General features: G+C 50.8%; 2 protein-coding genes across 22 annotated transcripts; both read right to left on the reverse strand.

Moving 5' to 3' along the window:
* Window positions 1-24: 24 nt before the first annotated feature.
* Window positions 25-13443, reverse strand: MBD1 (methyl-CpG binding domain protein 1). Of its 20 annotated transcripts, none has more exons than XM_016164948.2 (17): window positions 13266-13442; window positions 11717-11851; window positions 9179-9293; window positions 8911-9077; window positions 8741-8823; window positions 8527-8567; window positions 8015-8161; window positions 7787-7915; window positions 7531-7605; window positions 7290-7406; window positions 7136-7204; window positions 6400-6567; window positions 5746-6039; window positions 5524-5652; window positions 5063-5194; window positions 4915-4976; window positions 25-299 (listed from the first exon to the last, which is right to left on the reverse strand). In XM_016164948.2, the coding sequence occupies exons 2-17, from the start codon at window positions 11824-11826 to the stop codon at window positions 227-229; spliced, it is 1911 nt and encodes a 636-aa protein (XP_016020434.1). In that variant the 5' UTR covers window positions 11827-11851; window positions 13266-13442; the 3' UTR covers window positions 25-226. The 20 variants fall into 20 exon arrangements, with proteins under 20 accessions (XP_016020434.1, XP_016020388.1, XP_016020396.1 ...); XM_016164902.2 differs by lacking the exon at window positions 25-299 and adding an exon at window positions 1107-2059 and having other exon boundaries at window positions 6400-6564; XM_016164910.2 differs by lacking the exon at window positions 25-299 and adding an exon at window positions 1107-2059 and having other exon boundaries at window positions 5524-5607.
* A 1014-nt stretch (window positions 13444-14457) lies between these two features.
* CXXC1 (CXXC finger protein 1) lies at window positions 14458-20028 on the reverse strand. 2 transcript variants are annotated; one of them, XM_016164999.2, is made up of 15 exons: window positions 19881-20028; window positions 18968-19086; window positions 18766-18866; window positions 18266-18501; window positions 17944-18174; window positions 17507-17533; window positions 17183-17428; window positions 16911-17018; window positions 16572-16756; window positions 16071-16278; window positions 15881-15991; window positions 15689-15738; window positions 15438-15534; window positions 14965-15117; window positions 14458-14882 (listed from the first exon to the last, which is right to left on the reverse strand). In XM_016164999.2, exons 1-15 carry the CDS (start codon window positions 19881-19883, stop codon window positions 14736-14738), a joined length of 2022 nt encoding a protein of 673 aa, XP_016020485.2. In that variant the 5' UTR covers window positions 19884-20028; the 3' UTR covers window positions 14458-14735. The 2 variants fall into 2 exon arrangements, with proteins under 2 accessions (XP_016020485.2, XP_016020490.2); XM_016165004.2 differs by lacking the exon at window positions 17507-17533.
* Between the last annotated feature and the right edge of the window lie 1302 nt (window positions 20029-21330).

Raw genomic sequence — 21330 nt, forward strand, 5'->3', positions numbered from 1 at the left:
TAACCAAAGGACAACTACTGTGCATACCATCTTAAGGCCGCAATTTACTGTAAATTAGCATTCCTTAATCATTTGTAATTCACCCACTTCAGATTTTCTATATGGTATGTTTCTAGATTTGGATTCCATTTCCTGAATGCTGGTTCAGCTTTTCAGCCACAAAATAATGTCTCTTTCTTCTCTTTTAATAATCTCTTTTAATAATTCTCATTCTGTCTTTTTTCTCCTATAATGCTTCTTCTTTCAATTGCAGTTCAGTAAAATACTCATTTTCATTTACTGCTAAGAGTTTATGTAGCCTGAAACAAACAAACAAAGAAAGAAATTAGATCGTCATCTGGGTTCTCTGGACGGAGTCCTGAGGGCCAGATTCCTTGATCTTTGAGTCCCGCAAGTGCCTGGCCCACCAGCTGTCTAGGTGGAACCACCCCAGACACCAGACCCTTGGGGAGGAAAGGAGGCAGTGAAAACGCCCTCAACCAGCCATGGGGTTTGGGGAAAGCCGCTGAGATCCAGGGGCACCCTTAGGGCAATGCCGAAGGTCGTTACAGCCTGGAAGGTCCCATCGGAATCCATTTCTGCAACGTGAGCCGCCCTTTGATGACAACGGGCTGCCCTATAGGTCCATCTTGAGCTTGTCGTGACGCAACCTCACCCTGGGCAAGCCCCATAACTTAACTCCAGTTCGGTTTGCCCATTTAAACAAATATGTGAAGGTGAGTCGACTTCCCTTCGGGCTGGCGCAGGAACAGACAGCTGGGCCAAACGGAGGCCACAACCCTGAGCCGCCCAGGCTAGGTCAGGGTTGATGGGCAGTGTCTCCCCACCCAAGGCAGGATAACCGCGGTCCCAGCGCCCCCTGGTGGGCCTAGTTAGCAGGCAGAGGGGCCGGGCTCCACGCCCAGTGCAGTGAGCCTGGGCCTTCAGCCAAACCAAGGCCACCCCCGCCCCAGGCCTAAAAGTGATCTGCCCAAGGTCCTTAGAACCTGACCTTTATCTTGCCACCCACTATCCCTCTTTCTCAGAGGCAGTCAACACTGTTACCATCACCAAGACATTCCCCAAAGAAACACTAAATATATGAATCAGAAAATGGGACAATAAAAATCATTTAAAAATAATTTTAAAATAGAACAGCTTAGAGACAGAAACTATTTATATTATTTCCAATTCCTATTGTGCCCAACAAGGTTCACACAAGGGCTGTCCTCCAGATAGTTTCCTGAATTCTATATTTCCACCATTAAACTCCATGATAAAGTTGGATATCGATTCACCATTGGTAATACAGATTGATGTATTTAATAAAATTGCATGGACTATATCTTTCTCATTGCTGTATCCCAGTATTAAGTTCAGTGCCTACCATGGGCCAGGTGCTCAATACTTGAATGAAAAACAAAAAGAGCCAAGACCAGCATTTTTACTGGGTGGGCTTGACAGAATTTCTGTACTTGCTGGAGTCACCATGAAATCCATGGTCTTCAGCTTTGCATTTCCTGCAATGTAGGTTTACCAAGGTATCCTCGGGTGAGTAGTGAGACCCTTGGGAGCTGATTCCTGGCAGGCTGGCTTTGTAATGTGACACCTTGACTAGTCTTGTTTCCCAGGACTCCCTTCCCATGCTTCTGGTTAGGATGGGCCACAAGAAACATTTTACATAATTGGAGGACAGAAGTGAAGCAGCAGCATACTGTTTTTACACTTGGAAGGTTGATACAGGGGCACCAGGTACTGTTGCAGTTCACACATGTTGTCATTTATCTGCCGGCTCGCCTCCTTGGTGTGGGGCAGCAGCCAGGCTTGCAGTTGCTCCACCTTCCCCAGGATCTTCCCTCAGCTTCTCTAATTCCTAGGCCAGATGCATATTTAACTCTGTGGTGAAGGGCACCAGCTTCTTCTGCAGGACACCAACATCATCGAAGCTGGACGTGATGAGAGACTGACGTGGGTTCTGGGCCAACGTCGACGGTTCCATCTTGTGCTTGGGGGCGCCAATGTGTCCTCCGTCTCCCACGCTTTACGTCCACCTTCCTTCCTCGATTGCCTGCCCTGCAGACTTCAAGCTCCAGCATTAGATGCAAAGACAACAGCCTTACAGACTGTTTAACCAGCTCCCACAACTGCATATTGTCAAATCCCTACAATACCCCTTAATGTACATATACACATATACATAAAATCTTTATATTAACGATGTTGCTTTTCTAATTGTACCCTGATACACATGGTGAGTCAGGATACTAATCAAATAAATTTCACTTAGGACATCACTGTCAAAACTACCAGAATACTAGGGTTGCTGGTTGGATCCTGAGGGGAGCAAAACAGTAACAGATAATTATCCAGTCAATTCTGGCTAAAGTAGGTAGGGTGAGGCAAAGAAAGGGGCAGAGGAGAGTGGCAGAAGGCTTTATCATGAATTACAGTAGTAAAATGGCTAATCCACATCTGAATTATGTAAATAAAGTTACAGGGCTGGAACTAGAGTAAGGCAATGGAGGTACACAGGCTACCAAATCTGAGGAGGCACACACTTAGTCCCAGTCCTATAAAGCTGGCTAAGTAATGAATCGCAAGTCTAATTAATCACTTTTAGCACTAAGGAAAGAATTGAAAAGTGAGACAGGGCAGAGCCCAAACTGGCCCTTAACAGGGGCTGAGAGCAGAAACCGAGCACAAAGGTCATCAAGGGGCAGGGGACACAAGCTGTGGAGAAAGATGAGCCAGGCTGGCAGCTTTACTTCTGAAGACTGCTTTGGCTAAGGAGGAGAAGTGAGGGGAAGTGAGGGAAATAGGCAAAATGGACAGCAGACGGTGGAAAAGGATGCCCTTTAGGGTTTGAGGAATCCTGTGCAACATCCGAGGCCTGGAAAGAACCCAGTCTCTGAATGCACAGGGGCTCTGATAAGGGGACCCCATCTATATACAACCCTGGCACTCCTTAAACCATGCTAAAGGCAATAATGAAAGAGATTTGTTAAAATGCTTAAATAGTACACCTTGTTTTCAGGGTCACTGGAAACTTTTGTTACTACGTGATTACACATTATTGAATATAGGATTACAGTTTACAGCTTAGCGGCTTAAAAAACAAGGCTTTACAACCTGGGTTTGAGTCTAGACTCTATCAATACTAGGTATTTGATACTGGACAAGTTATTTGAATCTGTTTTCCCATCTGCAAAAATGGGTAAGATCAATGTCTTTCTTAAAAAAAAAAAAAAAGCAAACTGTTCTACATTTGGTCCATAAGGAAGAACTCACCAAATATCAATTCCTTCCCTTATTTGTCTTATTTATTAATGTTACATTTTCAACTGCTATCTCCCTGAGAAATTATTTAGAGACACTGCCAGGTCTCACCCAAAAGCCATTTAATATGATTTATGAAGATGGCTTGTTTAGGTTGTTTATGAGAGCTCTAATTCTATCCCCCAACCCAACTTCTCCACCTCTAACATCCAAACACCTTAACATGCTCAGGCTCCTAGGATTTGCATGAGTTGGAGCAGATGCTCCAACTTTCTACTCTTTCTCTTCCTTTTCTGCTTACTTCCTCCATAAACTCAAAGAACTGAACAGGCCTGCTCCTCTGGTTTGGTGGTAGGTTTTTCCAGTTCCTACTGACTCCTACACGAGCCCTGGCAATCGCTTTATGGTCCAGCCTCTGAGTAGATCAGTGCTGTCTCTCATAATGCCAGTCGGTAAATACCACCTTGAATCCCAGTCTGAAGAAGCCTGCAGTCTACTGCTTTCTAGTTCCAGGTTTTTTTAAGGTCCTTGGACCTAGGAGGGAGCAGGTCTTTATGTTGAATGAGGTTTATTTACTATGTGAAAAATGGAGCATCACAAAATCATTTCCTACTATTCTATTGGCCATCCATTGCCCCTTAATTATTTCTTAGCTCCTAAAATTTCCATTACAACGCAGCATATCATTACTTCTCCATTACATGTAATGATTTCATGCACAGGGAAACTGTTTCCTCAGTTAGATTATAAGCTCCCTGAAGGCAGAAGTCCTCTATCTCCTGAAAGATAAGACTTCCCCAGTCAATGTATTCATTGCTGTATTTCCCACACAGCAGTGTATCCAGCAGGGACTGAAATCAGTACCTTTGTAATTACCCAAGTACTGACGGAGGGGTTTCTAACCTACAGAAACTAGTTTGTAGGACCAAACCCAGGTGTTAAGGCCAATAGTTTGTTGCCTATGTCTGGTGCTCTGTGTAGCGCATCAAATTCTGCAGGCAGCTGCATTCCCCTCTCCTCCTCCCACCATCCCAGTCTTTACAGGCACCTATCCTTCATCCTATTGCCAGGTCTACAGGGAAAGTTCTGCACAGCAGGTGAAACTGTTAAAACCTCAACAGCATCATGAAAGGCTCAAGAAATACAGCCTAACCTCCTCTACAGAGGATGCTTCAAAAGGTGCAGAACTAGAACAAGATCACAGAGTTGCAAGTGAACACAGATCACAGAGCTATCTCACAACCCAGATCTCCTGCCCACTCACCACCTGGTCTTCTCTTAGAGACTCCAAAGGTATTCAAGACCCCAGATGATGATTCTCTGAGTAAGAACTTATATATCAAGTCTGACACCTTCTGGTTTTTCTTAGGAAGATAGGTACCAAACTTTCCTTCCCTTTTCTTTCTAATCGCATCACAAGGCACCAAGTCCTCTCCCTCCACAGTTCCTCATCCCCACCACTCCCAAACAAGGACAATCCTGGCCTGGATCTCAGGAAATCTCTAGGGTCATACACATATCTCCTTACTGATCGTGATCAGCAGTGGTGTGGGGCCTTTACCTCCCACTACACCATGCCAAATAGCTGGCTAAACTTTCAAAACTCCCACATCTGTCCAGCACCCACCACATGCCCACCCCTCACTGTGTGGGGCACACCTTGGCAACCAGACTGCTGTGTCCCGGAGGCGGGTTCCACCCAGGCTGAAAATCTCGGTGATCTGGGGAAGAATTAACATCATGGGTCAACATGGCCAGGAGAGCTAAAGCAAGGTCAGGGCAGGGTGAGGTGTCCCCCAGCACTGACCACTGGCGTGCCAGGCCCTGCTGCCTCCTCTTCTGGGGCCGAATCAGAGGCTGAGTCATCCTTGCTCTTCTCTTTGTCCTCCTCAGGGTCAGGTGGTTCTTGCTTCACAAGTGGCAGGCCTGGGCCTACTACCTGGGAGAGGTAGGAAATGGGCAACAGTCAGAAAGGCAGGGTTGGCTGAGGAGAGAGGTTTTTATTAGCCGACCTGTCACTGTGATGACAGATCTCACTTCTGTCACACTTCGGCACAGAAAAACCAACTGTCTACAAACCTTTCCCATTCCTCACAGATTTCCATTTTTCTGTTAGCTGGGCGGCAAAGCCAGCAAAGCTAATTGCCTGGGGAAGGTGGGGTAATTCTGTGGAGAGGCTGCAATCAGCACACCTATTACTCTGCTCAAAGAACCACCATCTTGGCTCACCATCACTCTGCTCACAGATCACCCATCACTGACCCCCACCTTGCTGGGCAGCAATACAGGAGAAGTCAGGATGGCTGTGCCCGGTGTCCAGTCTTCCTGGGCATCCGCCTTCTCTTGCTTCACCTGGGGTAAGGCCACAACCCAACTCAGGCCAGGGCACTGGGCCTCCTGTGTGAAGGAGGATTGCAGTAGACTTGGTCCCAGCTTCCTGGTACAAGGCTGGGTAGGCTTGGGAAGAACAGAGTAAGGTGGGGCCCTCACCTGCAACAGGACTTCTGTGGAAGTTGAGGCAGGGCCAGGAACCTGCACAGGACTGCTTGCACCCTCCCGTAAGAACACAAGGTCAGTGCCAGGTGGGGGCAACACAAAGCCTGCTTCCTGCTTCATTGGAGTATGGGCATGATCAGATCGGGCTCTGGGCGTGGCCAAGGGGGGCTTCAGGGTATGGCCGAGACGGGGCCGTCGAGTAGAACCAGGCCTCTTTCGACGAGGGTAAGGTGGGGGTGGCTCTGCCCCATCCTCGGACCCTGCCCAGACACTTGGCAGCAGGCGCTTCTGTGAGGAAAGGTGAAATGTTTGGCCACCTGATGCAATACCCAATCACACCAACCTGCCCTGATCAATATGCTTGCTGATCCCCCATTAGCACCAACACAGAACCTGCTTACATATGAACCCCTCATCGCTAACCCTGCTAGTCTCCTGTTAGCAATGCCAATTCCGCCCAGATTCCTTATTTACCCCAGCACAATGTCTGCTAATCCTTACCCAAACCCAATGCCCTACCCACCCCTCTGAAGCTACAGGACCCATCTGGCCTGATCCACCAACCTACCAGGCCTGCCCACTACTCCCAGGCACTGAGGGACTTGGCTCAACTTATCCCACCCACCTGACCCTTCCTGCCCCACACACCATAGCAAACTGCAGGCATTGGCGCCAACGACACTTCTGGCGCTTCTGGTTGCTGCCCCCGAATTTGGGCTTGTCACAGCAGAAGTCGCAGTGGCCACAGTCCATCCGCCGCAGGCAAGCTGCACAGGTCCCACACTTGCGATTTTGCCGGCGATTTGTGTAAGGCTGCTGGGAGAAAGGAAAAATGCCGGGTACTGTCACTAGGACTATTACAGTACCGTTCCTGTTGTTTCTCTACTAGCTCCATCAGAGGGAACTGGTTGAACACTAGTCTTAACCTGACTCCCACTAGTCACACGTCAGCGTCTGCTAGCACTATCACTGTACCAGATGGCCTACAAACCACTAAAACTGACTGCTCCATCACAGTATCCATCACTCTATCAAGCTACCAAGACAATGTCCTTGACACTCCGCCTCCAGTGGGATTTTGCTGACCCCGTATTAGCGCCCATCATTGCACCTGCTACATCTACTCATTCTATATGAACTCTGATCACTTATCTACTTCTCCTCTTTCGGCTCCACCAGAGTTTAGGTTCATCTGACATTATGTACTAACGGTCCACCTGTTGCTCCTGTATTAGTCCCTCCCCAACTGTCTGCTCTCCCCTACTAGTACCCATTACTGTGCCTTGCTCTTCCTCTATTAAGCCCATTGCAGCAACTGCTTCTTGGGCTTAATCAAGTGCCCTGGGAGAGTCTAGGCTTGTCCAGGTAGGATGGGGCCACTCACTAGCTCGTCCTCGTCTACACAGTAATAGATGAATTCAGCAGGTGATGAGGGGATGAGAGATCTGGGGTGCTGCAGAGGCAAATGGGGTGGGGTCAGGGTAGGTATTGGGTAAGATTAGGGGGTTGGGCCTTCCCCCTGCCCACCAGGGCCTCACCAGCTCTGGGGACTCTGGAGGCTGTGATGGAGGAAGCGGAGGCAGTGGCTGGGTTCGGGGACGCCGCCGGGCAGCCATTTTGGAGTCGCACCCTCCCCTGAGACGGCCACGTTTACCCTAGGAGGAAGCCAAAAGGGTAGTTTAAGCTTGGTGGCACCAGACCGACACAGGACCCTCCCAACCCGGGAGTGCAGAAAGCATGCATGGGACAGACAAGCAGAGTATAGGATGGGGCACTCACAGCAGGGGGAGCCACAGCTAAGGGAGGGCGTCGTTGACATCGCTGATGGTGGCGACGAAGGCGGTGGGCAAGGTGCTGGCAGACAGGGGCAGGCAGGTAAGGCCAGGGACGTGAGCGTGCGGTGGAGGAGAAAAGAAGACATGAGGTGGACAAGGCCAGGTTGGGAGGAAGCAGCAGTAGCAGCAAGTTTAACAGCAAAATGAGCTCTGCCCCAGCCCTGGCTCCACCAGCACTGGCCCCCTCCAGCCTAACTCACCCGTAGGCAGCGCCTCTGGACGCACCTCCACTGGCGCCTGAGACCAGGGCGGGGAGGGCGAAGGCAGACTCGACAACGTCCACAGTCTTCTCTGGTCTGACAGCCCCGGCATACTCCACACCCTCGGCTCTAGGGGGAGAGGGGGCCAGAGGCACAATGCATGGGGCCAGGACTATGAGGGCCACAGGCTAGGGTAAGCCTTGGTCCCGTCCCACCTGCCCGACTCACCTTTTCCACAATCCGGAGGCACCGTCTCCGCTCGCACTTGCAGAACAGCCCCGAGGCCACATCATGGGGCAGCTGCAGAAGGCAGGTAGAGCAGGCCCCGCAGTCCTCGGTCACCTGGCAGGCTGCACACTCCCCGCAGCCCACACGCTGCCAGGAATGGGTGGGGCAAAGTCATAGACCCAAGCAGAGTGACTCCAAGAGCACTAACCCTCAAGTGTCTGCTAACCCTCTATATTAGCTCCCATCACCATAACTGCCAGCCCCCCATTTGCCTCACCATTGCATCTGATGACTACTAATTAGGCGCCATCACTGAGGCCATCACCAATGTCTACTGGTCCACTCACTCTTCACTCTGTCTAATACCCCATTAACTCCCATTACCTTCTGCTGACTACAACCAGCTCCCTATAAAATGACTCTGACACCTTGTAAATCCATCACCATTTACTAGCCCCCATCATATCCTGCTCCCACCGCATGCTTGTGGGGAGGTGGTCGGTCATGCTTACCTTAAACATCCTCTGCTCCCGATTGAAAGCAATTCTCTGCGCTGCGGAAAAGGAGAAGTAACAATAGAAGTGGAAAGGGAGCATCAGATATCAGACCTCATCCACTGACTCTGCCCTGACATTCACCATTCAACCTCTAGCCTGACACCCAGGTCCTAGCCTGACACCGGGCCTGCTCCAGCTCCTATCTCCCAGTGCCCTGAGGGCCACTCACCTCGGCAGTCCTTACACAATGTCTTGAGCCGCTGCCTTCGGGTACCATCCCCTGAGAAGCTGATTCCACAGTTCTCACAATATCTGGAATGGGAAACATGAGTGTGAGGACCCGAGTGCATGCCCAACCACAACCCTCACCCACTTGGCTCGCTTTAGACTAATACTCACCCAGGCGCAGGGAGCGAAGCTGGGACTGTGTCAGCACCAGCCTTGGTCTCATCCCTTGGGGCCTCCTTCCTGACCTCGGCCCTCTGAGATCCAACCTGACATTTTCGAGCTTTGACTGGCTTTGAAGGCTTCTTCCGCTTTTTGCTAGGGACAGCCAAGGAATGGGCCTAGAGATGAGAACAAGGGCAGAGAGAATGTAGGTAGTGGATGGGTGTTAGGTGGCTCAGTCACCCCATACTTGGGTACCCTACATTGTGTAGTACCTTACCTTGGGAGCTGGATAGCACAGTATGCCTTGCTTGAAGTCGAAGAGGGAGAGGTCGCATGAAGGGCCCAGGTATCGGGTCAGTTCAACTTTGCTTCGGATCCGATCTCCTGTGGGGCTGGGGGTAGGCCAGGATGGGATGGAAACCAGGTGGAGCCATTGCCACTCCACACATGCAACCCTCTCACTGGGCTAGGGAACAGGCCTGAAGGTCTGGTGGGACATGGGAGGCAGCCTGGGATCTGCCTATGAGCCCTGACCTGGACCTACCCCAACTAAACCTGGATAGCAAGACTATTTAAGGTAGTATTACTAAATATTGTAATACCAGCAAATATACACACATTAACAAATAATATGAACATAAAGGAATGTGCATGTATTTATAACATATACTACTAGTGGTATGCTATGTAAGTGACAATATAAACATATTGAATAATTTGTAAATGTTTTAGCATTGCATACTAAGTACTCAAATTAGGAAACTTACATAAAAACAAATGTTTAAAAATATACACATAAAAATGTACATATAAGTATACATACAAGCAAATGTGTGAACAAACAAATGTAACTACATACAAAACAAAGTGAAAGTAACTAATGTTGGGAGACAACACTCCACAGGTCTCTTGCATTTCTGCACGTCTTGTAAGAGAAGCACTGACTGTCCTTTGCTACTATCTTTTCGAGGATGTTTGTACAGCAAACAACCTTGGAAGATAAGAGAAAGGGTCTCCCTCCAAAGCAAAAGGAAGACATCCTAACATTATAAAAAGATTAGATTCCTTCAGCTCAGGGTTCCTTTCCTACAACACAATTCGGTGCATGTGCAGGTGCTAGCTAGTCCTCTTCATGTGACGCTGTAGGGACTGGCATTTGGAAAACTATAACAAAAATAATGATCTAGGTATTGTTCTTGCTATGAGTAATCAATTGTCTTTCATCTCTGACTCAGGAGTCTCATATCTCCTATCAGCATCCACAAAACTGTAAACTGTGACATATCTTGACCTAATTAGGGTAAAATCTCTGATCTTTTACATTCTTGATAACTGAACTATATATAAAAGTTTTATACAAGTTGTAAATATGTGAGTAAATGTCCAACTAAATATGAATAAATGTAACTGCATGTGTAATTTTATTATAATGCTCCAGGAAAACAGCAACTTCGGCACAAAAAAAGTTCAGAAGTACAGAAAATTTAATTAACTTGTATATCATTAACATATCTTAAAACACTTTAAATTCTTAAGTGTAAACTGTTTATAAAAGTTTATGTTTATGTATTTATGGTCAAATTTCACTATTTATGTAGTTATGTTCTATAAGTCATCTGGAAAATTGAATTAGTGAATACAGAACCACTGTTCCCAGTGGAACTACAGGTTAGGTTCCTCCAAGTCACAATATTTTTGTAAACTAATCCTACGCAACCTTGTTTTACGTGTTTCTGTCTAAAGATACCCTATATAATATATTCTTCTTACAAATAACTAATTGCATGGCTTTTTTAAAGCTAGGAGCTTTGGAGGACATCTGTGTTATACAGCATTGCCAATGTCCTTGTAAAACAAGCCAGTCTCATCACCATTGAAAATGTACTCTTCTACCTAACGGTTTTCCAGTGTAGCACTGAGCAGGTATTTTTAAAAATATTCTGCAGATTCTTGATCTGCAGAACTTGCCTTGCATGCAAATTTAACATTTTAAACAATGTATCACCTGAAAGGTGTGAGACGGCCAACACTACCTGCAATAGGTTTAACATTTTCTTAATCCTGGGTAACATAACTATCAATGTCCTTGGCATTGAGCCTCACAGTGCTGTCCACTACACTTTATTGGTGATTATCTTCTAGATCCACAAATTTAGCCACTTTTCCACCTTTTCCCTAGGTTCATCATGTACTACAGATGTTACTTTAGCACTTTCTGGAGCAGCCTCAAGTACAAACTGGCAAATTTCCTCTCCTTTTCTAGATGTACCACATTTTTGATTCATTAACCCTGAGCTCACAGCCAACAACACTACAACTTACACCTAAATGAAGCTTATTTAACATGTATCTTCTCCTTCCCAGCACACCACACACTTCTTGCACATAAAACACTAAATAGCACTTCAGCACTACACTTGGGGGCCATTGTAAATAGCAAAAGCACCAATAGAAAGAACAAAACTTTGAAAACCATAGCACTAAGTAGACCATGAAACAGACTTGTTGACAGTATGAGTGCTGAAATAAGAAAGCCTTGTTCAACTTCTGCTGAGAACGTGTGCATCAGGGGACGTAAATTTTTTTGCTGCTCTGTGCATGCCCACGAATGACCGTGAAAGCACAGCTGAGTAATGACTTTGGGGGTATAAACAAATTTCAGTGAGTTTGCAAATACAGAATCTGCAAATAATGAGAATCAACTGTATATGCATAATTTCAGCCCCCCTCCCCATAAATTTAACCACACTCTGATTTCATTCTGCTTAACCAGGCTCAACCCTACCCCTTACTTTGCCCACAACCCACCCAGTACCTCTGGTAATAGGTGTCTGAGCGTCCGCAGGTGGCACCTGACTTGCGAAAAACCTCACGGCGCTTCCAGCCGGGGCCCAGGGCTGGGCAATCCAGCCACTCCTCAGCCATGGGGGCCAAAGAAAGGAGCAGTGGCCTGCAACATGGAGGGGGCAAGGTGAGAAACTGAGGCTTTAAGAGGTGACATGTTGTGCCCCAGGCCACGCAAACCATGCTATTTATTACTACTTGTCCGAGACCTGGAAACTGTCACAAGCAATTGGCCAACGTAAGGAAGAGAAAACCATTCCCACCCAATTCTTCCCTGTCCTGGGCCCAGGAGCTTGACATTCCTCACCCTCGACCTGGCAGCCCATCCTCAATCCAAGGGTACTCATTCCTCATTCTCAGTGTCCTGATCTCCTTTTCCTCCTCATCCTCAGCCTGGGAGCCCATCATTTCTCCCCACTGCCACTTAGAAACATTTCATTTTCCCCACTCTTTTCTGCCTGTCCTTTGTCCAGGAGACATTCTCTATCTTTGCCCTACTGGCCTTCTATTCCTCCCCTGTGTCACAGAGCCCTCCATATTCCCCATCTTCAGCCTGAGAGGCCTCATTCTTCCCATCTTCAGCCGAAGAGATCCACGTTCTGCTCATCCTCAGACCAAGGGCTCAGCACTCTGTCAGTGTTCTGATTCCCATTCACTCCTTTCCTTGACCCAGGAGTCCCCAATTTCTCTTTCAGTCTTTTAATCCTTCTATTCCTTCCCTGTCTGATATATCCTTTAATTCTGTTACCTCGGTGTTATTGCCTCAATTTCCTCTGCGTCTTCTGCCAGAGTCCCCAACCCCTCCATGTCCCTGACCTGAACAGTCTCTCATTCCTTCTGTTTCTCAGCCTGAAATCCTCCCCACTTATTTTCTCTCTGTCAATGGTCTGAGCCACAATTCCTCCCCAATCTCAGCCCCAAACCTCTCTATTCCTCTCCTCTGCAGCGTAAAAGTTCTCGCACTCCTTCCCTTCAGCATCCTTATCTTCCATTCTGTTCATCAGCCTAAGAGACCCTGATTTCTCCTCTCAGCATTCTAAACCCCTCATTTCTCTCTGCTCTTGTCCCAGAACCATGCCATCCCTGTCAGTATTCTGATCCCCTATTTCTCCTAGTCTTCCATAAGAGCCCCCTGCCACTCCTTTTCAGTATCCCAACGCCCCCACTTTTCTCCATCATCAGCCTGGGGGCCCCTCATTTATCCCTCTCAGTGTTCTGAACGCCCGTTTCTCTCGCCCTAACTTGTGAGGAGGCCCCGATGTCTCTCCCCCCTCAGCGTTCGGATCCTCCCCCATTTCTCTCCGTCCTCGTCCAGGATCTCGACACTTCCACTGTCAGCTTTCTGAGCCCCATTTCTCTCCGTCCTCCGCCTAAATCTACCCATTCCTCTCCTTCAATATTCGACGCCGCCATTCCTCCCACTCATCGGCCTGAGGGCCCTCTCCGTCAATGTTCTGAGCCTCAATTCTTCCCCATCCTCCGCCTGAGCGCTTTCCACTTCCACCCCAGGACTGTCTCACCAGCTCGGCACCGGGCCGGTAGCTTCCTCTGTTCTAGGTCCGCGGACCCATGACGAGGGTCCCGCCTGTGACTCCCGCCTTGCTGGGGTCTTCTTCTTCCTCCTCTACAGCCGCTTCCTCTGAAACGGTAGCTGTCGCCGCCGCGGCCGTTCGTTGCCCCCGAAACCGGAAATCCGGGGCCCGCCTCTCGGGTTCCGCTCCCAGTGAGACGCCTGCGCACTAGGGCCGGGCTGGAGCTTGCCCTTAGTAGGGAGGATCGCGCCTGCGTGCTGAGTCCCGCAGCGGCGCGCGCCCCTGGCCGAGACCCGCTGCGCTTGCGTGCTGGAGTCCAGCTACCGCTCGCGTCCCTATCGGGGAACCGCAGCGTCTGCGCTTCTCGCTTCGCCAACCGGTGCCTTCTCCCCACGCCGCCCACCTCTTTTGCGCCTGCGCTCTCCAGTCCCAAACAAAGGGGGCGTGGAGGCTTGGGGCTGGCCCTGTGTTCTCCGTTTCTTAGGCGGTCTCCGCAACGAGTAACCGGGAGAAAGGGAAGGCGAAACCTGGGTCTGTGCCGGAGCCCTCGTCTCCCACCTCCCGCATAGGTCACGCCGGTACTCTCCAGCCCCTGCCAAAATCTCCCCCAGGGCTATTGTGTTCTGCAGAGACCAATCATGCCGGGCGCTAACCCCAGCTCCTTCCGCAGGAACGGGAAGGGGGTGTTGCCGCGCTGGAAGTAAACAGGCCAGGTCCATCCCAGAAAGCTGTGTGCGGCTGACTGGACCCGACGACCAGAGAAGGCAAAGTGGGATAACTGGCACAAAGTCAGTGGGCTCCTGCTGCATACAGGTCCCAGAAGAGGGGTTTGTGGAGAAAGAGGGGACTTTTGTGTCCATCATCGAATACACCTTGGGTCTGGAGAATATTAATGCTTACACAGGAGTGGTAAATCGATTAGCCACACACGACAGAGTGCTGCCTGAATACCCCATCTCACTATTAGAGGCCGTGAATGTAGGTTATTGGGCTCTCCGTCAGTAGGTCACATGCCCACAGCTCAAGGGTACAACCTACAAGTGGGTGCCGGCTGAATACTCACAGTCTACACGTGTACTACAGCACCTCCTGAGTACGGACCTGCCAATGACCATCCGCCGGGGTGCCAGGTGTTTAGGAATACAGTTGCAACTGGGTAAAGTTTGGAGACCATCAATAGTTAACCTTCTTGATTCAAAATTTTATTAACAAAACCAGGGAAGGAGGAAGCAAGAGTGAACAGTCTCCACAGTCCCAACCAGGCAGAGGGAAGATACAGAGGGAAAGACAAGGAGAGGAGAAAATTCTGAGACCCTCTGGTAAGGGCAGATGGGCAGTCAAATGGTGGATGGGCACAAGGAGAAACTCAGGGACCATTGAAGAAACAGACAAATGGGGGATTTCAGGAAGCTTCCCTGCCTGGAATGCAGGGGGTGAGGATGTCTGGGCCAGTGAGGCTCAGCGGTCAGCACTGGAGCGCAGGTCGGTAGTAAGTGGGTCATGCTGGATTGTTTGGTGCAACATCAGAGCCAGTAATCCTGCCCGGTTTGTCATGGCTGTGCGTACATTGCGCTCCTGCTCGAACAGTTCGTCCAGCTTGTACCACTGCCAGGGGAGTAGAAGGACCCATGAGAAGGAGCTTTGGAAGACCCATCTCCCCCTGGCCACACCCAGCATCCAAACCTACCACACGCACGCGTTCTAGGTCCACTTCGGCACGGCGCAACTTCTCCCAGCAGTAATGGCGGTTGCACTGGCGCTTGGGGAGGCGGCAAAAGTCCCCTGTGAGCTCAAAGACATCACGTACAAGGGGGCACCCGCATACCTCATCCGCTGGCACCTGTAGGGAGACCGGGGTGGAGGCGAATGGCAGGGTGGTAAGGTAGGAAAGAGATTAAGAATGGGGAGTGGTCAGAAAGGGAGGAGGGAAAGAATGAAAAATTCAGGGGAAAGTGGAGAGGAATGGAAGAAGAAAAGGCAGGGCAAAGGGGAGAAACAGGAGACGATGAGACAGGAAAAAGATGGTGATAAAGCAGGGATAAGTGGGAATTATAGAAGTGGTAAGGTAGGAAAAGGAAAGGAAGGGGTGAAGAAGGGAGAAATGTGGGGCAGTGAGGAAGAAGAGGGACAGAATGGGGGGAGTTGAGGGAAAAACCTTACTTTGGGGTCTCGTGAGTGCTCGGGGCACAGCACCTGGAGTCGCTTACAGTATGTCTTGCTCTGAGGATTGTAGACATCACAGAAGAGTCGTGTGGCCCTGGGGGTTTGGAGTAGAGAGAGGATCATGGGAAGAGAGAAGGAAGGGGGCTCACCTATCTGTAGCCATGCCCATATCCTGCCCCAATATTCCACTTCTGACCCCAGCCTTAACCTCCCTGCTGTAACTCCACATAGCTAGCACCCGCACTCACCCTTCAATGCGTGTGGGGTACATGGACCCAAAGGACGTCTGGCTTTCATACTGGAAGGATGAGCACAAATGGAGGGGAACTGTGGATGTGTGCTGCATGCCCTCCCAAAACAATACCCAGACAACACATCTGTCCCCCACGGACCCACTGATATTCCCAAACCATCTGACCCCCTCAGGCTGACACCCTGACCTTGGCATAGCAGCGCTCCATATGGCGCAAGGCAACACGTGGGTTGATTGGGTGTCCGCAGGAGACACAGAAGATCTGCAGGTCCGTGTCGTCACTGTCACCCTCATTGCTCTACATGGGGTGGAAGGAACAGTGAGGCCAGGCAGGATTAGGTGTTGGGCCCTGCACTGCCATGCCCATGCTTGCTCACCTCCTCATCCTCGCGCACAGCTTGCTGCTTGGCACGTGCAATGATGGACTCGAGCTCATGGAATCGGCGCTCCATTTCCTGAAGGCGGGTGCGGGCGCTCTGCTGCTCACGGCGAATGCGTTCCAGCAGCTTCTTGCCATGTTCCTCAGCAATACAGGGGCTCTGCTGCCACTGCTGGATGCGCTGGGGGAGGATCTCATAGATGCGGCTACAGGAGCAGTGGGTGGAGTGCAAGTGGAAAAGTGGAAAAATAAAAGATGAGGAAATGGGATAAGCCAAGGATGGCAGAATGGATGGATGACTAAATGGTGAAGTCAACAGGTGAATGGTAGATAGACAAGCAGATGAATGACTGAATGGTAGATGGATGGGTAAACGGACAGGGGAGTGCTTGGTCGACTGAATAGTGGACAGGGAACTGACTGGCAGACATACAGAGGGATCTGTTCAAGCCCTACTCTGTACTCCCTTACTCCCTTGAATCTTCCAAGAATGACTCACTTGGCTGCCAGTTTCATGCCACAGTCGTCTGAGCAATACTTGGAGCCCGGCTGGGCAGGGCGCACACAGCCAGGTCCCAGGCACTGTGGTAGCGATGCAGGATCCTTGACATCGGCACGCTCCGGGTGTTTCCATTTGTCCTTGTGCTTCTGCTTCTGCCGATGCCGCTTGTATCTCTCCTCCTTCTACGGAATGAGGCAGGTCAGGACAGGGAGGAGTTGAAATCAGCCCCAGACCCGTCTCTCCCTGCATCCCACCCCTTTCTGACTTTCACCCCGGTTAGCCCCCAGTTAGCCCCTGCTCTCCGGCTTCCCACATCCATTTCTTTCTCTCCATCACCTTCTTCTCAGATTTCTTCTCTCGACGTTTCACATGCTTCACTTTCACTGCCCTCTTCCTCAACGCAGGGTCCAGAAAAGGAGACTCCTCTGTGTCGCTCATCCAGGGCTGCAAGTGAGGCATATGCTGATTAACATGCCCTACTCAGGACTAGCCACCACCTACTAGTTCCCAAAGCAGACTTCCATACCCTCCGCCTCCTCTCTCCTCATTATGGGTGCTCTGCTTCTGTAACCTCCACCCTTCCACCATGCGATGCTCTGCCTGCTCACCAGGCCATGGTCATCAAAGGCCCCTGCACAGAAGTCCTGGTACAAGTCAGGGTCCAGTGGCAGGTCCTCATCTGAGAGTGGCTCAGGTGTGGCTGTAGCCTCAGGTGGCTCCTTAACTGCTGATGATGCCACTGCCCCCTCGTCCTCACGGGTGCGTCCCAGCTTCTGTGATGGCTGTGGCTGCTGCTGGGTGGGCAGTGGACGGCGAGGCCTTGGCAGGGATTCTGAGGGCGTCACTGGCGAGAGCTGCAGGGCAGAATCTCAGGACTGGCCCTGAATAAACCTGCCCGCATGCCCCGCCCCGCCCTGGGGGGCTGGACTCACCGAGGAAGGGAAGTACTTGTACGATTCCTGTGCCGGCAGGAGGAAGGCCCAGGTCAGCCCCAGATGGATGGAGGGTGACCTGGCCCTAACCCCTCCCATAAGTGCCTGGCCCCACCAACTAACCCTGCCTTGCCTCCCCAGGCACATCAGCTCCCCCACCCCTCATCAATAGGACATGCTCAGCTCTGTCCCATCTGCCGACATGCCTGACTACCCAGAAACATCTGGCCCGACCTGGCCCACCTAGGGTTGGGGGCTCCCGTGCTAGCCCAGCACACCTAGTCATGACCCATTCATCTGAACAGGCCAGACTCCTTCCCACTTGTCTGTATGCACTTAGACCCCACCCCACCTGGCTGACCCACCTAACCTCAACCAGCTCTTACTGAACACACTGACCCCCTAACCTGACCCTTCCCAGCTCTGCCCATGCTCACCCGGGCCCGAAGCTGGCACTGACGCAGCCGGCACTTCTGCCGGATCTTGTTGGGGCCCCCAAACTTCTTCATGTCCCGGCAGAAGTCACAGTGGCCACAGTCTTCCGTGCGCCGGCAGGCCTCACACTCGCCACACATGCGGGCTGACCGTTTGATCTGCTGCTGCTGCTGTTGCTGCTGCTGCTGCTGCTGCTGCTGTTGCTGCTGCTGTTGCTGCTGCTGCTGGTGATGCTGAGTGAAGGGGCCCAAAATACAAATCAGGAACTCAAGTAGGGTCTGAGATGGGATCACCTTACCTATCCCTGCAACCGCAGCCACTCACCTGGCTGGGTGTGGCCCCCAAGGGCTGTGGAGAGGATTTGTGGGGCGAAGCTGAGCCCCGAGCAAGTATGGCCCCAACCCCTGTCCCTGAACCCGCCCGGCGCTGCAGGTCTGGATCCGGGGCAGGCCTCTTGCGCCCTCCACCCTCATCCCGGGGCTCACTGCCGTCTCGCTCATTACTGTCCCGTTCCCGTGACTTCTTGAGCCGATAGCGGATCTCCAGCTTGGGGTCTTTCTCTGTTGGATAGAGAGTGGGGCCAGGGTGGGCTGGCACTGGGAGATTCTTTCCTTTTCTGTTCCACCCACAATTACCCAATAGCTCTCTTCCTCCAATCCAAGGAAGAGCTGCCCCCGCCCATGGAACCCACTATTATGGCTCACCACAGAACAATCACTCTGCCCACAAACATGTATCACTACTTCCCATGACCCGGCATCCCATTATGGCTCCTCCTCCGTCAATGCACCCCCTGCCTACCTTGTCCATTCCACCCCCCTCACCTTGGCACTCTCGACAGTACCACTCCCGGATGGCCTTGGCCATCTTCTCAGTGATCCGGATGCAGTCCCCATGGAACCACTCATTGCAGTTGTCACACCCGCTGCAGAGGATGGGGCGAGTGGTGGAGATGTGATGAGCGGCACCAATTGGCCTCACCCAACCTTGCCAGGTGACAGCCCCGCCCACCTTTCCCAGGCTCACATCATGAAGCAGTTGATGTCTGGTTTGCGGCAGATGCAGTAGATGGGCGCATTCTCCCCATTCTCCGACTTGCTGTCCTCCCCAGCATCTGCAGGCTCTGGGTCTGAACCATCCCCTTCCTGCGGGATCCCCCCATTATTGCTCCTTAGAGAATCCCCATCATGGCGACTCGTTCCTCCATTACAGCTCCATCAGGGCTCACCAAAGACACAAACACTCTGCCGATAGACTTCCCATTATGGCTCCTCATAAATCTCTCCACTATGGTCCCCACAACCCCCCCCCCATCACTCACTTGTGACACCCTATTACTCTGACTATAAACTCTCATCACTCTACCCTATACTTACCCCAGTGACACCCCTCACTCTATCCATACACTCGTAAAGACTCATTACACAAACCCTACCACTGAGCCCATCACAAGTTCTCACAAATGCCACGTGATTTATCTAGACTTCCCATCACAGTTCCCCACAGATCCCGTTGTTAGCTCCACGGACACCCCTGCCTCCACCATGGTTCTCCATGGATCCTTGAGAGAGTCATCATGGCACGCTACAGACTACCCAATGCGGCTTATCGCAAAGCCTCTATCACTCTGCCCAAAGAATTCCCCGTCCGGACCCCAAGGAACTACCATCAGGTATTCCCTACTAAACTTCCATTACGGACCCCCACAGTGGATCCTCACAGAACTCCCAGACGGTTCACGCATCAGAACAACATCGGAGTATCAGACCCCCATCATTTTACCCACAGAAGCCTATTAAGGATCCCCACAGGCTCCCGTAATTCTGCCCAGACCCGCGTTACTTTTCACCACAAACCCCACGCGTCTGCCAAAGGACCTCACCATTTACCAACTCCACTAACATCTACCACCGACCCTCTCCCTGGACCCCGTACTCACCATCTCTCGAATGCCGGCGCACCCTTTCTCGACCCCCGAGAGCGACCCGCGAACCTACACAGACTACTCCACCACGTCCGCGGCAGTTGCAAAGGTGCCCACAACTACTTCCGCTTCTGGCAGCGCCTCCCGGGCACCGTACTCCTATTGCGCAGGCCCAGTGCATCGACCCCGCGACAAACAAGCGGCCGCCCGCCTACCATCCTGACTATCTGTCAGGCGTCGCCATTTTGACTACCGAGGCCGTATGGTGGCCGAGTCCATACGTTCTCAGGAAACATGGCCGCGCCGTAGCTCTGCTTTCCCGAGGGCGCCGCCACCTTGTCAGTCGACTCCGTACGGCGACTGCTTGTACGGCCTCACAAAGTTAGAGGCAATATGGCCGCGCCTACTGCGCGACTTCCATGCAGACGCCATCATCTTGGAATCTGATTCTGTAAGATGGCTGAGTCCGTACGTTCACAGGCAGCACATGGCAGCGTCCTGTTTGCGACTTCTACTGGGACGCTGCTGTCTTGACGGTGGATTCCCCACGCCGGGAGTTTGTCTTACGAAGTTCACAGGGAAAGCCGCCGCTCCTGCAACACTACCTGGATCAAGTCGCTTTTACTTCTCCATTCAATCACTTTTCACTTTTCCGCATGTATTAATGGGGCTCAGCCAACATGTCTTCTTGTGCTGCGCGGGAAACCAGGCCCACTGCATGTCTCTGGCACCATTTCCTACCACTCTCCTACTCTGCTTGCAGTTCTTCAACCAGGTCTGGCACGGTTCAGCCCCTGGGCCTTTCCAAGGTGACTCTCACTTGGCAGAATTAGTCCTGAACAACGATGGAAGACCATAAATGATGATGGCCTGACCATCTCTGGTGAGAAGTGGCCGGACCAAAGTAGATTTTGAAATCAGGTGCAAACGGCTTCACCAAATCCTCCCCTGACCCCACCACCATCAGAATGTAGATTTGCCTGGTTACTAGTGATGTACACTTTGGTTCTCATTTCACGCATATCCAACAATCTCTCAAGTAAGGTAATATTTTAAATTTTAAATTAAGTACAATAAAGAAAATCTGTACAGGTCAGAGAGCTAGAGAGCTCAGGGTAATGCTCTAAAGTGGGCAACTATAAATGTTAAATGAGATACAACATATCAGTGTTATTTTATATACAAATATTATAATTCCACTCCTTACCCTCCACACCCCACCCTCAAACACACTACATGCGAGTCATAGTAAATGTCCGCAGTCAATGCCAGGAGTTTATTTTGGATTGGGGTGAGGGGTGCGGTCAGAGAATTTTCACCATTGTCACAGTTTTTCTGGATTTCCTGGCTCTGGGCATAGGAGCAACTCATTTGCTAATGAGGATTCTGCTACTTGTGACTTAGAAGTTCCGAATTTTTCCCCCTACCTTTCCTAAACATTTTTTCCTCATGGTCCCCTCCACAC

This window comes from Rousettus aegyptiacus, unplaced genomic scaffold (genome assembly GCF_014176215.1).
Source record: "Rousettus aegyptiacus isolate mRouAeg1 unplaced genomic scaffold, mRouAeg1.p scaffold_m13_p_12, whole genome shotgun sequence".
Classification (NCBI taxonomy): domain Eukaryota; kingdom Metazoa; phylum Chordata; class Mammalia; order Chiroptera; family Pteropodidae; genus Rousettus; species Rousettus aegyptiacus.